The 13,619-nt window shown below is 47.1% G+C and overlaps 1 protein-coding gene across 2 annotated transcripts; it reads right to left on the bottom strand.

Annotated features, from left to right (window-relative positions):
- Positions 1-4,900: 4,900 nt before the first annotated feature.
- Mrps11 (mitochondrial ribosomal protein S11) lies at positions 4,901-13,521 on the bottom strand. Of its 2 annotated transcripts, none has more exons than XM_010621036.3 (6): positions 13,301-13,521; positions 13,064-13,174; positions 8,037-8,135; positions 7,234-7,363; positions 5,940-6,005; positions 4,901-5,295 (listed from the first exon to the last, which is right to left on the bottom strand). In XM_010621036.3, the coding sequence occupies exons 1-6, from the start codon at positions 13,363-13,365 to the stop codon at positions 5,188-5,190; spliced, it is 579 nt and encodes a 192-aa protein (XP_010619338.1). In that variant the 5' UTR covers positions 13,366-13,521; the 3' UTR covers positions 4,901-5,187. The 2 variants fall into 2 exon arrangements, with proteins under 2 accessions (XP_010619338.1, XP_033616977.1); XM_033761086.1 differs by having other exon boundaries at positions 8,037-8,115; positions 13,301-13,402.
- Between the last annotated feature and the right edge of the window lie 98 nt (positions 13,522-13,619).

Below are 13,619 nucleotides of genomic sequence, written 5' to 3'. Positions count from 1 at the left end.
TTTTAACAATCTGGCTTAATCTACAGTTGAGTGGATTAAAGGAAATAGGAAGATGGGTGATTGGCTCCTATACAACATTTTTTAATTAAAATTACAGGAAAAGTATTTGAGAATTATAATAATAACCGCAGCCATCATGGCCAGATGGGCATTCACCCTGAGGTTTCTGGCCAGGATTCGTTGGAATTCACTGGGATGTCCCTGAAGACAGAGGGTGCAGGGAGCTGGGGGGCTGGTGAGGCAAGGCCATCCTAGGTGAAACCAGCTGTGTACACAGCTGTCCCAGAGAATCCCCTTAACAGCACCTAGCAGGAGGGGAGCAGTCGAGGTTCAAGATGTAGGCATCCCCCCAAGGTCACAGATTCAAATCCTGTCTTTGTGACTCCAATGACTGATCTTCTCAGCCTAGGAGGCTGGAAGGAATGGATGACCAGTGGGGGGCACTGGCTACTAGCCAGGGAAGAAGAGCGAATTGTATTCCAGGGACATCACTGTGGCTCGTGGTATACCCCTGGGGTTCTCCCCCAGTGTGATCTATTGCATCAGCATCCGGGTATTCCTCCGTGGGCCAGTTGTCGGCTCCCTGGATGCCAGAGCTCCATCCCACTCTCTTCCCCACCAGGGGGAAACTGAGGCCTGGTGGAGCAAGTGGAATGTGGGCTCATACTGAGTCTAGACAACAGGTGTTTCCCAGACAGGGGCCCCTTGTGACACCTCACTGCCCCTGCGTTGACCTTTCCTTTCAGTTCAAGGGGATTACACAAATCCAACCGCCACAGGGCACTATGGAAACAAGTGTCCAGCTCTGTTCACTCCTCCTTCCAGCTGGGCAATAACAACACCAAGGCCAAGGCCAACTTTTCTGGCAAGGCATATTAGGCTAATTTGCGAGCAAGTGTACAATGTGATTTGACCCTGGGCTTGGAGAGAGGAGAAGCCATATTAATTACAAGGACAAATATCAGGGCCAAATCTATTCTTTCCTTGAATACCAGACTATCAGTAAGGACAGGGAGTGTTATAGAGTCTTCATGTGTCAAAATACACATTAAGAAAATGTTATGTGCACAATTCAGGGGATAATTTTCATAATGCCCCACTGCAGCTTCTATACGTTAAAAATAAGAGTTCTTTATTTATATTATTTTAACTGGTTCAGGAATCTGAATGAGTAAAGACACACACATATGATACCCACTTTTGAAAGGTGAGAAAGTTAAAAGTTAAATTCTTACTGGACACATTGTCTCTGTCCTGGCATTTCCTGTGGCTGTGCTGTGATTTCCTTTACTAGCCACTGATACTGGGCTTTAGGTTCCCCCGTTTTCCCACTGCGCACAGAGCCTCTGTTGCTACTTCTGCATACTTGGGGCACACAGGAAAGGCTATCCTGCACTGTCCGATATGGCAGCCACCAGCCATATGCGGCTATCTACATTTAAATGAATTCCAATGAAAGCAAATACAGAATTCAGCTTCTCAGTCACACCCCACAGCTCCAGAGCCACACGGGCTAGGGGCTTCCACAGGGGCAGTGCAGCTATGGAATGTTTCCACCATGCAGGGCATCCTGGTGGCCAGCCTTGCTCTCGCTGGATGACACATTCCTGTGAGGGAAGGAGGAAGCCAAGGGTCTGTGTCTGAAGCGTGGGCGGAGATGGCCAAGTCTCCCTCTGAAGAGGCTCTCGCTATTTGCATCCATCAGTAAGAGCAAGGGGGAAGGAGAGCTCTTTTGTTTCCCAACAATTGTATGAAATGTTGGAAAGAACAAGCAGGTTCCCTGTGTGCTGGTTCCAAGGACATTCTGTTTCTGTCATGGTGTCCATGTTGCTCATATCAGACTCCGCTGTTCCCAGCCTACAATGGCACACCTGTCCTTGGGTCCCACATGGCACTGTCTCCCTTGGACACCCAGCCTCCTGCCGCCTTGCCAAGGTCTGCTTCCCTCCAGCTCTCAGGCTCTTCTCCCCTCTGCATTCCTCACCTGGCTCTCTGTATTGCAGGGAAAGTGCCCATCCCTGCACAGATTCCCTGTTTCTAGAAGACATCCTTTACTAAGTACCAAGTACTCAGTATTGCCCCAAATCTCCCTTCCTTCCATTCACTGTCTCCCACCCTCTGTCCCTTTGGGGAATCGTGACTTCCAGGCTGCCATTCCCTGAGGCACCCTCCGCATTCACCCCATAGAGCTCCCAGCCAACCTCCAAGCAGCAGACTGCACAGTGGCTGTCCCTTCCTAAGTGCTGGACTCCTTGGCTTCGAGACACCAGAGCCTCTCATTCCCCATTACTGCATCTCTGGCTTTGCCTGGTCTCTTCTTTCAACTTTTACAGCCTGGGCCACTTTCTCCTCATTCTCTACTTTCTCCTGGCCATCTCATCCCTGCCGTGGCTTTGATTGGCTTCTCTACATTTTGGGAAGAGGGTAATACATTTTAACTTTCCTTCAATTTGGTTAGATCGAGCCTCTTTTCAGTGGTTGTGACCTTCTGTATTTCTTCCTTTATAAAAGCCGCCTCGGAGCAGAGTAGATGTTGGATGTTGGAGCTCCATACAGATCCTGGCCATGGCGAGGTCTCGCCCTTCTTGGCACTGCAGGACTCTTCAGTTCCACACCCTCTCAGCGTCCGTCCCTCCCAGTCACTGCCCTGGGCCCCGCCCCAGCCTGCATTCTTCTCCACAGCTGTTATCCCCACTCCTCTCACCAGTCCTCCTCTGAGCGTCCTGCTGTCTGTTCTGTCCCTCCTGCTGAACTCCTCTTTCCTAGGCTCCAGGTCTCTTCACTTTGTATGAGGACTTCAGATTCCATAGATTTCTTCTTAATCCCTTTCCCAGCATCAACTTTGGAGTTTCAGCATGAGGATAACTTTTCTCGGTCCATATCTTCAAATTTCTTGACTTAAACAGCAGTGACTTTTATTTCAACTCCCCTGTGCCTAATTGTAAATGAACCACTTCTAAGATCTTTGACTCGAGTTTCTTTTTGACCACAGCCTTCTACAAACCCATCTCCCTTTCTCTAGCAATCAACTGAGCCTGTTATCATCAGACTTAGTGTGATTATAAGTTTTTCCCCCCTTTTTCTCTCAATCTTGATCTGACCTCTGTTAGACCGCCCATCCAGCCTATGCCCCCTGGCCCCTGGCTGGCCTGGAACTCAGTGATCCTCCTGCTTCAGCCTCCTGAGTTCTGGCCGGGATTACAGGCGTGGACCCCCCTGTCTAGCCTAATGTTTGCTTTTGCAGTGACCATCTTATCACTGTGGGGTGATGCTGACCAGATTTAGAGACGGGGAGAGTGACAGAGACAGGGAGAGGGAAAGGCAGACAGGGTGAGAGAGAATAAAGGAACCTGGTGAGTCTATATGCAGCCTTAAAACTGGAAATGACTGAACTAGGTCACAGGCGGCTGCAATTGGGAAATGTTTTTTCCTAAAGTGCCAAGTGATTCTCCATTAGTGTCCCATGACTCCAGGGCTAAGCAGAATTATTGTGGCAGTGACCATGCATCACAGTGCCAGGTCTTGGCCTTGGCTGAAAGCATACGCACTGCAAATATGCCAAAAGAAAGGAATTGCATTGTTTTGGTTTTTGCTTGTATAAGACATGATACATGTTTTATGTAGCAAGTCCAATAGCTTTAGAAGTAAAATTGCACCCATAGAAACTATTTGAGATCCCGCTGCCCAGAAACAAGGATGTATGTCCCACGGGCTGATGCCAACACTGCTGGTGCAGATGTTCTGGAACCAAACATGGGGCTCGGCCTTGTCTCTGCCTGGGGAAAGGCAAACACACGTTCCACCTTTGCTCAGGACAGCTGAGAGGGACTTGTGGCACCAGGGGACTTATAGCTCAGTGTGTTAGTAAACAAAAACTGCCTTGGTTGGCCAATCTTTGGTGAAGGGGCCAGTCTTTGAGAAGCCAAGACCAAATGATGAAGAGTATTTCCACTTGAGAGCATTTTTCTTGGCCACTCAGTCTGGGAGCAACAGTGCATTTCCCAGGATGCTTTGAGAAAGGAGGCCTGGCTCCTGGGGCTCACACTGAGCAATCATTTCTGGGTGGAGGCCCACTGATCTTTATTCATCCTCATTGTCCTGTCTGAGCTTGTAGGCTCTTCTTTTCCAGAACTTCTTGTGAATAAAGTAGTACTGTTATATTGTAGGCTTCACAGTTCCTTCTGGGCTTCTGTGATGCTCACTCTTGGCCTTCTCTTAAACTCATCCATGAAGAGTGATCTCTCCCATCTGTCTTGAGCTCACATTTTTGGCTTCTGAGCTGTGCCAGTGACCTCAGACCTGATGGAGCTGTCAGTATTGCGTGGGGGCCCAGGCTGTACCCACAGCTAGCACTATCCAGGGTCTACCCAAGCATGCTTCCCTGTGCTCTTGATTTGCACCCTCCCAGACCATCTGGCCAGCCACTTCCTTCCTGGAGAATTCTGTTCACGCAACTCAATCTCCTCAACACCGACCTTGGAGACTCCCTCTCAGGTGCAGGGATGGTGAGGCTCATGCAGTGTAAAAGCTGACTGCCACTTCAGCGTGGTGAGCCTGTCACTCCAGAAGACCTGAGCTACGGACAACCCTCCCACACTGCTGGGGCTAACTTTAAGTGAGGCCTCTGACTGGGGAATCATCTCTCAGAATCCAGAGGTGAGAAGAAGAGAGCTGTCCTATTGGGGCCAAATTACAACTTGTTAGTGTGCAAAGTTGCTGTGGTGAGCCCTGGAGATCCTGGCTGAGCGGTGACGAGTGTGAAGTCAAAGAATCGGTCTGGGCTGCAGCAGTTCGGGTTTACAGTGGAACCCTTCCAACCAGGGTGGTGCGCAATATACACTCCCTTTCAGGAGCAGCTGGGGATTCCAGCTTGTAACTCTGAGAGCAACAGCCACATTACTACAGATGGTCAAAGTCCTTTATTTCTGAAGAGCAGAGGCCAGAGTCTGGTCCCCTGCTATCCCCACAAGCTCCCTTTGCATTCAGAAGCATGGTGTGGCTTGGGGGGCACATCCTTCTCTGGTAGGCGTGTGAGCAAAGGAGCAAAGGCTGCAAATGAGGAGAGCATTTGGAGAGCCCGAAGGTCTCCAGCGAGCCCTCTTCTGCGGGTCACTCTGCCAGGGGACTTTGAGAGGTCCAGCCAGAGGTGAGAGCTGAGGTGAGGCTGCAGTGCAGGTTTCCTTCCCATCACAGCCTCCGGGCCTTCCTGGGGCGGCAGCCGTTGTGTGGGTGAGGAGTGTTGTCTGTGATGGAGATCACTTTCAGGCCGCCCATGGTCAGGCCCTTGATGGCAGACTGGAAGGAGCAGAAAGAGGGGAATGGCACAGTTGCAGAAGTAGTGACCCATTGCCTCTAGAGCAGTCAGGGGCCTAGGAGGGTTGAGATGTGGCAAGGGGAGGAGTGGGAGGTGCTGCCTCTGAAAACTACAACCCTACTCCCTACTCTTCCTCTCCCCTCACAACAGGCTCCTGCCAAGCCGCTTAACCAAGTTCTCAACAGGGTCAGTATCTAGGACGAAGACTCCTTGGCACATCTTTAGTATCAAAGCCAAAGACTGACCCTGCTGGGCACGGGACATCTCCACAGGCCCTCAGCACATGCTGCACCACCAGAAAATTCTGTTTTATGCACCTTTCCCCACCCTCCAGAGATGCTCCCTGGGGTGCTGAGCCTGCCCCCAGTATGTACTGAGAGATGGTCCCCTGTGGAGCCGCCTTCTCACTCCCTGAGGCCTGGCACACAGGAGACACTCAAGGAGGGTCCAGTGATCTAAACAAAGTGATCCAGGCTCATTCTGAGGGGCTGAGGAGATTATAAGAATGACAGGAAGAAACTTCAGGCCATGCCAGGGAAACTCACTTAAGGGGGCTTTCCTTCCCTTGCTGTACCCAGCTCGAGCCCTGATTCCACACACACCGTGGAGAACCACGAACACTTACCCAGCGCCCTGGGCCCAGGCCTTTCACCACAACTCGGATGTGGGTCACACCCTTCACCGTAGCTTTCTGGAGAGAAGTGGTCAATGGTTAGTGTCCAGAGAGAGAACTACTGCATCCCAGTCTCTGGCTCCTCCTTGGGAGCAAGAGGGAAAGGGCAGCCACAGGAGCAAAAAGGGAGGCAGAGGACAGAAGATGCAGGGGGAGGTGGCTGTGGTGCAGGGCAGACAGAGCCCGCAAGTTACAGAACTGCAGTGACTGTGGTCTTTACGCCCGGCACAGCACCGCCACCTAATGGAGATTCCTAAACACTGCTCATATTCTTCCCAGGAAGGTAAATGCAGAACTGCAGACCGCGAGGTGTTTCCCTGGACTTCAAGGCTGAGCGTAAAAGTGTCATCGGTTAAATTTTTTACAGTTAATTTTTGTTTTGATGATAAAGGCAGTTCCTTATAGACACTGGAAAATACACATGAGTTACTCATAACCTACCATGTAGAAACCACTGGCAACACTGTCATATTTCTTTTAATTGTATATCATCTGTTCAGTGTTGAGCATTTATAGCACTTCGATTTTTGGTGATCATTAATCCATAGCAATCAATATTTCTGGAGGACAAGCTCAGTTTGAAGATCAAGGTTTTATTATAGGAAATACTGTACTTATGGCCTGGCAGAGGATGGACACTATAAGGTCTAGGCTACAGAATAAAGAGTGAGTGTGGGCCAGGTGAGGCTCCCATCAGGAAACTGAACCAGCTCTTTGGTTCTGACCATGCTACATATATCCTGATTCTCAAATTGGCTCTTGAAAAAGTAGCAAATACTGAAGCTGAAGGGTCCTTTGAAGATTCACAATAATGAATGTAAAGTGTCTAGAGCATAGCAGTTGCTCAATAAATAGACCAACAGTAGTGCATGACAATTTGCTTCTAAAAAGATCTGTAACTTCACACTGGAACTGGTATTGTATGTGAGTCCTCACTATATCACATGTTCTCCAGACTGTCACCCCCTCCCCACTCCATGCTAAGGGCTTTTAAATTGAGGAGCTGTGGCTCTTAAGCCTTCATCACTTTGGCTCTGACACCTAAAATAAGCCAAGTGTTTTATCTGTACTGAAGCCGAGAAAGCAGAAAGAACCTTTGCACATAGACCTCCTCATGCCACCTGTAGCATCAGGACATATCCCAGGGCCATTGCTTCTGAATGGCTACTTTAATAAGAATCCTCGCAGGGATCAGCCATGTAGAAAGCAGACGATACCAAGGGAACTGCGAGGTGCATGTACTTACTGCCGCTGCGGCTATGCCTGCCGTCTGTGCTGCGATGCCCGTGCCCTTCTTGGCGTTCCGAAACCCTTCCGTGCCACAGGAAGTGCGGGCGAGGGGCACGTTAGCGGGGGAGACCAGCTGGATGTGAGTGCTGGGGAAAACAGCAGAGGCATATGAGTGTAACTGTGGTTCAGGGAAGTAAGAGCGCTTCCCTAGGCCCTAGGAGCCCGGGGAGACAGAAATTCACTTGTTTCTGTAGCTGATGCACAGCTGGGAACTCCCTTCACACCTGTATACATGTCTCACAGCAATACAAGTCTCATCGCTCTGAACTTGCTGTTCATCACCTTTCTTCCTGTGAGGTGGATGTCAGAGCACTACAGCCCAAGGTGAGAATGTTAAAGGGCCGGAATTTACTCGGCGGTTTACCTTCCGGTTACTGCACTGATAAGCTGTGTACTCGCAGATCATCTCTCCTATCACCCTCATCCCCCTGGTACTTGGCCCACACTTAATAAGCCCCTTCATGGTGGGGACTGTCTGACCCTAATACAGTTCCTCCAATTCTTGAACAGGACCAGGAAATAATTCAAAGAAGGAAAAAAAAAATTTTTATAAATATGATATACCCATTCTCATTCAGATTTTCATGAAGCTTAAACTTTAGCAAGACAGAGGTGTTTTCCTAAATTAGAAGGGGTGAGCCCAGGAACCCCTGTATCAGTACCATCATGTGGCACTTGGCACCCTGATTTCTCATCCATGGAGGGGTGAAGTGGAAGGAAACCCACAGAGGACAGCCCAGGGCTCCCCTTCCCGCTCACTTGTTGTAGGTCGCTTTAATGTGTGCAACTGGGATCTCTTCAAATTTCTTTCCTGCCCATTGCAGAGAGCTCTCTTCTCCTGGAAATGGAGGGTAAATGCTGCAATTAGAAGAAAGATTTTATTTAAAATTGTCTTTTTTTTTTTTTTAAATTGAAGAGTTACATATCACTTGGGGGGTAAAAAAGTAAAAAGAAAATAGTACTAAAGAGCCCAGAATGAAAAACAATATCCCCGGGTCCCTGTCCTGCTCGGGGGTCACTGTCCCCACCATGTGTTTCCAGTTGCTCTGTGCCTACTGCTGTTTCTATGAGCACTGCACTTACAGGGCTTTTCTTTCTGCTGCAGTGCTTGGAATCGAACCAGGGCTTAGCACATGTAGGCTAGCATTCCACCAGTAAGCTACAATTCCTGCTTGGAATTACTGTATTTTTTTTGTTAACTTCAGACATATCTAGGGACTTTCTGCTATGAGAAAAGATAATTTAACTCATATTTCCCATCTTCCCTTGTCTTGCTAGAGAATCAAATCACTACTTTCAAGACCTTTATAGACTACTCTTTCTGCAATTTAAAAATCTAGACAAACATCTACTTCTTGTTTTGTCAAGCACAGACAATATCTTGTCTGTGTAAGAATGAGCCCCAAATTTAATACTCATATTATCATCACTATTTCTGAATATCCTAGTGAGCTTCTGTAAGGGCTAGATGGCAAATATCTTAGGTTTCCCTAGCCAATGGTCAAGAGATTTGTGTCACAGCTGCTAAACTGTCATAAGTAGCCATAGACAACAGTCAATTAATAAGTATGGGTATTCCAATAAAACTTTACAAAAACAGGCAAGTGGCCATAGTTTGCAAATCCCTACTGTAGACCAGTGGCTTTCAATGGAGGCAAAACAGTTACCCCTGAGCATTCAGATGCTTAAGCTTCACCCCAGACTTCAGAATGGGTCCAGGAATGTATTTTTCAAATACCTCAGGTGAATCAGATGTAAACTGTGTTGGGAACACTGTCTTAGAAACTGTGTTGAGTTCAGTCTTAGTCTACTTCCGGATTGCTGTACATAAGTTCAATTCATTTTATAGATGAAGAAACTCAGGTACAAATAGGGGATTAGGGTTCTTAAGGGAAGCTAGGTGGAGGCCTATGAGATCTGCCTCAGGTCAGAGCTTTGCCCACCAAGCTGTGCTTTTTAAAAAGTTGAAACTCTCCATTCAGCAACCCAGCTAGGAGGAAACCCACTGCTCCACTCTGTTTCTGCACCCAGGTCATATTCATGACTGTACCCCACATAGTCATACTGAATTTCCCATACAACAAACTCCATTTTAGACACAACACTGTAATCTGAGCACCACTCTCCTCTCAGCTCTGGCTGCTTTTCTAAAGATATTTCAAAAACCAAAATAAACAACAGTACAGTGGTATCCAAAGGTTACACGTGTATTCCTTCCTGGGTCTGATCTTAGGGATGATGTAAAATCCAGTAGGTTATTGGCTTCTCTGCCTATATGCAGGTATTGAAAGTGGACGAGTCTTGTAGGTGACTTTAACGTTTAAAAAGTGATCATTTCTCCACTCATTATTTCCTCTGTTGACAGGGAGTCAAAAAACTGTTTAGTCAAGTCTGAGTGTAATCAATGTAATGCCTTTTACAGACAGCAAATTTTTACAACTGGGAAGAGTTCAGCTTGACTGAAAGCCCAAGTAAGAGCAGGCCTTTGAACCACCTGGGTTCAATGTATAAACGAACAAATGGCTCACCCAAGGAAGCCCCCAAAAAGCAAGGCAAAACTTTCAGGCACCTGCCTCCTTCTACCCATCCTTACACCAAGGAAACTAAGAAGACAATCCATTTTCTAATAATTGCTGGGGACAATTCTTAAAAATGCAAAGACATAGCTCCTGGCTCAGCTTTCCTTAGCACCACTCCTACTGTAATTACTGGTGATTTCAGTAAGATCTTTCCAACCATTTGGCTTGTTTCTCAGTCTATGTCCTTCAACAATAAGTACCCTCTGTCCTACCTAGCTACTTTCTCCTAGGGGCACACCTCACCTTTGTCATTGCCAATATCTGCAACCATATTCTGACCTTCAAGCACCACACTCTCTGGCCACCACCCCTGGTACACTCCCTCTCCTGCTATCTTCACTCCGGGAACCCTTCAATCCCACAAGGACCTGCAGTCCAGCAACCCTACCAGTTGTCCACTACCCCTCACACTCCTCATGTTCTCACTTCCCTCCTCGCCTAAACCTCATGGCCAATCCTGATTACTCCCTTGTAGGCACTCTCCATTCTGTCTCCTCTTACTTCACTGTACCCGCTCTGGCAAGGCCCGCCCCCTGGTTAAACCCATTACTCCAGCCACTCAGCCTGGGCAAATGCAGCAATGCTAACTGATCTCCATAATCAAGGCTTCTCAACCTCATCACTACTGATATTTTGGGCAAGATAATTCTTTGTCGTGGGAGGCTGTCCCGTGAATCATGGGGTGTTTGGCAGTATTCCTGCCTCTATTTACTAGATACTGTCCCCCAAGTTGTGGCAAAGATGTCTTCAAACACTGCTAAAAGTCTCCCAGAGGCTAGTTGGTCTAGGCTAAGAATCACTGCTATATTTCAGTGACTGCTAGCATCAAGTGGGCCCTCAGCACTGCCTGGCAATATGCCCTGTTCAATTATCCTTCTATTCTTCTCGATGATTCTTCTGAATTTTCTTTTGTTTCCTCAAGCCTCTAATTCCTTCTTGCTTCCTCAATGCCAGCTGATGACCTCTACAGAGAAGCCAAAGCAATCAGAGTTTCTTCCACCTCCCATGGCCAAAACCATCTGTGCCCATGGCCTTTACTGTCTCCCTTGTTCTGAAGCTCTGCTAGCACATTAGGCCCTCAAGGACACTGCTCTGGCAGTATTCTCACGTTTTTGTAGTTCTTTCCTCTACTGCATCATTCCCAGAAGCAAAACAAACTGTCATGCCCTAAACCTTAAAAAAAAAAAAAAAAAAAAATCAAACTCCTTGAACCTGAAAGTTCCTTTGACTGCCCATTTCTTTATTCCAGCAAAAGTCCCCTGGAGAAACTGATTACACTCACTCCTGTTTCTTCCTGTTTTTATTCTCCTTGCTCCCACTCCAATCAGGCATCAGCCCCTACCATTCCACCAGAAATGCTCTCATCCTCATCACCAACCAAATGCTTATTGGTTCTGTATCAGCTTATCAAAGCATTCATGTCAGCAGCACTGGACATAGCCAATCTCCCTCCCTACCATTAACCACACTAAAAAAAAAAAACTTTTTTGGTTTTCTTTCTACCTCTCTGGAGGTTGTCACTCATCACCCAAATCTCTACTCTATGTTGTACTAGGCTCCTTCAATGCAACCACCCAAACCTAAATTCCTAGTTTTTCCCCATCTTAATGAAAATCTCCCATTTTTCCAGTTGTTCAGGTGCAAAATTTTGGAGTCTTCTTTCGTTCCTCTCTTTGTCTTACAACTTATATTAATAAATCATGTTGGCTATACTGTACCTTCGAGATGTATCAGTCCAACTATGTATACTACCTCCACTGCTATCAGCTTGGTCCAAACCACCATTGTTTCTTGCCTGGATTATTTCTCCAGTTTTCTAACTGTTTGTAAGATTTCTCCCAGTGGTTTAATATCAACACAGCAGGAGAGAATCCTTTTAAAAAGCAAGCAAAATTGTGTGAGCCCTCTACTCAATTCTCCAGTGGTGTCCCATCTCACTTACAAGTCTTCTTTATGGCCTACAAGCCCTAGACTGTGGCCATGCATGCCTGCTGGAACCTCAGCCTTCCACTATTTTACTTATTTTTCTATTACTGTTCCCAACCCAGTAAGATTTACATTCTATGGGGCAGAGCTTTTTCTGTTTGGACAGGTTTAAGCCAATGCCTAGCATTGTTCAATTTTTTTTCCCCCAGTGCTGGTCCCAAACCTGGGACCTCATGCATAGTAGACAGACACACTACCACTGAACTACACCCCTAATTCTAACAATGTTGAATGAATGCCTAGAACAGAATCTTGACTTACATTCCTTCAGCAGTGAGGAAAGTGTAAAAGCTCCAGGAAGACAGACAAGACCTTCACTATTCGGATTTCTTCTTGTCTTGCTAGCCTCATGTCACTACACACACCTTAAGTACACTATATTATTTCAAACTACATGCTTTTACACAGACCAGTTATCTTTGGCTAAGAGTCTGTTCATCTTGCAGAGCTGAACTCCAAATTACTTCTCAACTTCACATTATTTTGACTGTCTTGCTTGATTTCTATGAAGTGAGGCATTTATTCTTTCATACTTCCAACCAGTTTTTACCTATTATATCACTGATCAGAACATGGTGAAACTGTGTGTATATCTGTGTTTTTTAGAAAAAGACTGTGAACTATCTGGGTGGAGGAATGACCTTTTGTATTTCTGTTACCTAGCATAGTACCTGCCACATAGTAGGCTCTCAGTAAACGTTTGTTAAAGGATATGAAGTTAAGTGAATAGGTACATTGCCTGGACACAGAGCTAGTGGCACTGGCAGGAAGCAAGATGCCAGTGCTCAAGAGCAAGCATAAAACTCACCCCGGACCTTCAATCAACTCATAGTGCAGGATGATCTGCTCCAAAGCATAAAAACCCCTTTCATTCCATTCTGTATCCAAGGCAGGGAAAGTTGTTAGTTTGACATGAACTCCAACTCAGAGTAAAGAAAGCACACATACATCTGATATTCACTTATTCACCCAACACATGTTCACCGAGCAGCTCAAAGTGCCAGAGCTTATCTCATTTGATTTTCACAAACAATGCCTCTAAGCAATATCCCCCCCCCTTTTTTTTTTTACGAGAAAACGGACTTTCCGAGACTGATTTGCACGAGATCTGTGGATGGCAAGTGACAGGTTTGGGAATTCACTGCTTCTCTGACTCTGGAGGGTGGTAGGCAGAAGTCACGGGTGTGGGTCTCCCGAGGACTGGATCTCAGTGGCCCTCACCTGAATCTGCTGTGGCTCGGAGGCTCCTTCTCAATTTCCTGTTTGGCCGCCGCATCGTGCATCTCCTGGGCTCCCGTGTGGATGGTCCGGGCTGAGATTCTGGCCGCTACCCTGCGGAGAAGGAAAGCTTGGTAAGGTCCTGGCCTTACGGTCACTGGAGCCCAAGTAACACACGAGACAGGGCCAGAAGTGCACTCCCAGAGATAGTGGTGGAGTCCAAGGGGCAATTATTCTTACCCGCTGGTCTGGGGCCCACTCCATAACCGCAGGATCCAAGAACCCGCGTTTCTCACAACCTGCATAATTTGAATTGATCCCAGTCAATACCCGTCGGCGGGTCGGCGTAGCTAAAGAGGCGCTAGCACCGTGAATGCCTGTGGGGGAGGGTACAGAAGGGAAATCCATCTTGTTGCTCTTTATTAGGTGCACCAAGTGTTTTGCCTCAATTTAAGCGCTCTATAAAATCTAGCTTGGCGGGTTCACTTGGGAATTCTTCCCCTTTTAAATGTCCTGACACGAGAACTTCGACCACCCCTGCATATTGGAATGGTTCATT

This window comes from Fukomys damarensis, unplaced genomic scaffold, assembly GCF_012274545.1.
Source record: "Fukomys damarensis isolate Sample0158 unplaced genomic scaffold, DMR_v1.0_HiC HiC_scaffold_7, whole genome shotgun sequence".
NCBI classification, from domain to species: domain Eukaryota; kingdom Metazoa; phylum Chordata; class Mammalia; order Rodentia; family Bathyergidae; genus Fukomys; species Fukomys damarensis.
This window is presented reverse-complemented; position numbering and strand designations above follow the sequence as displayed.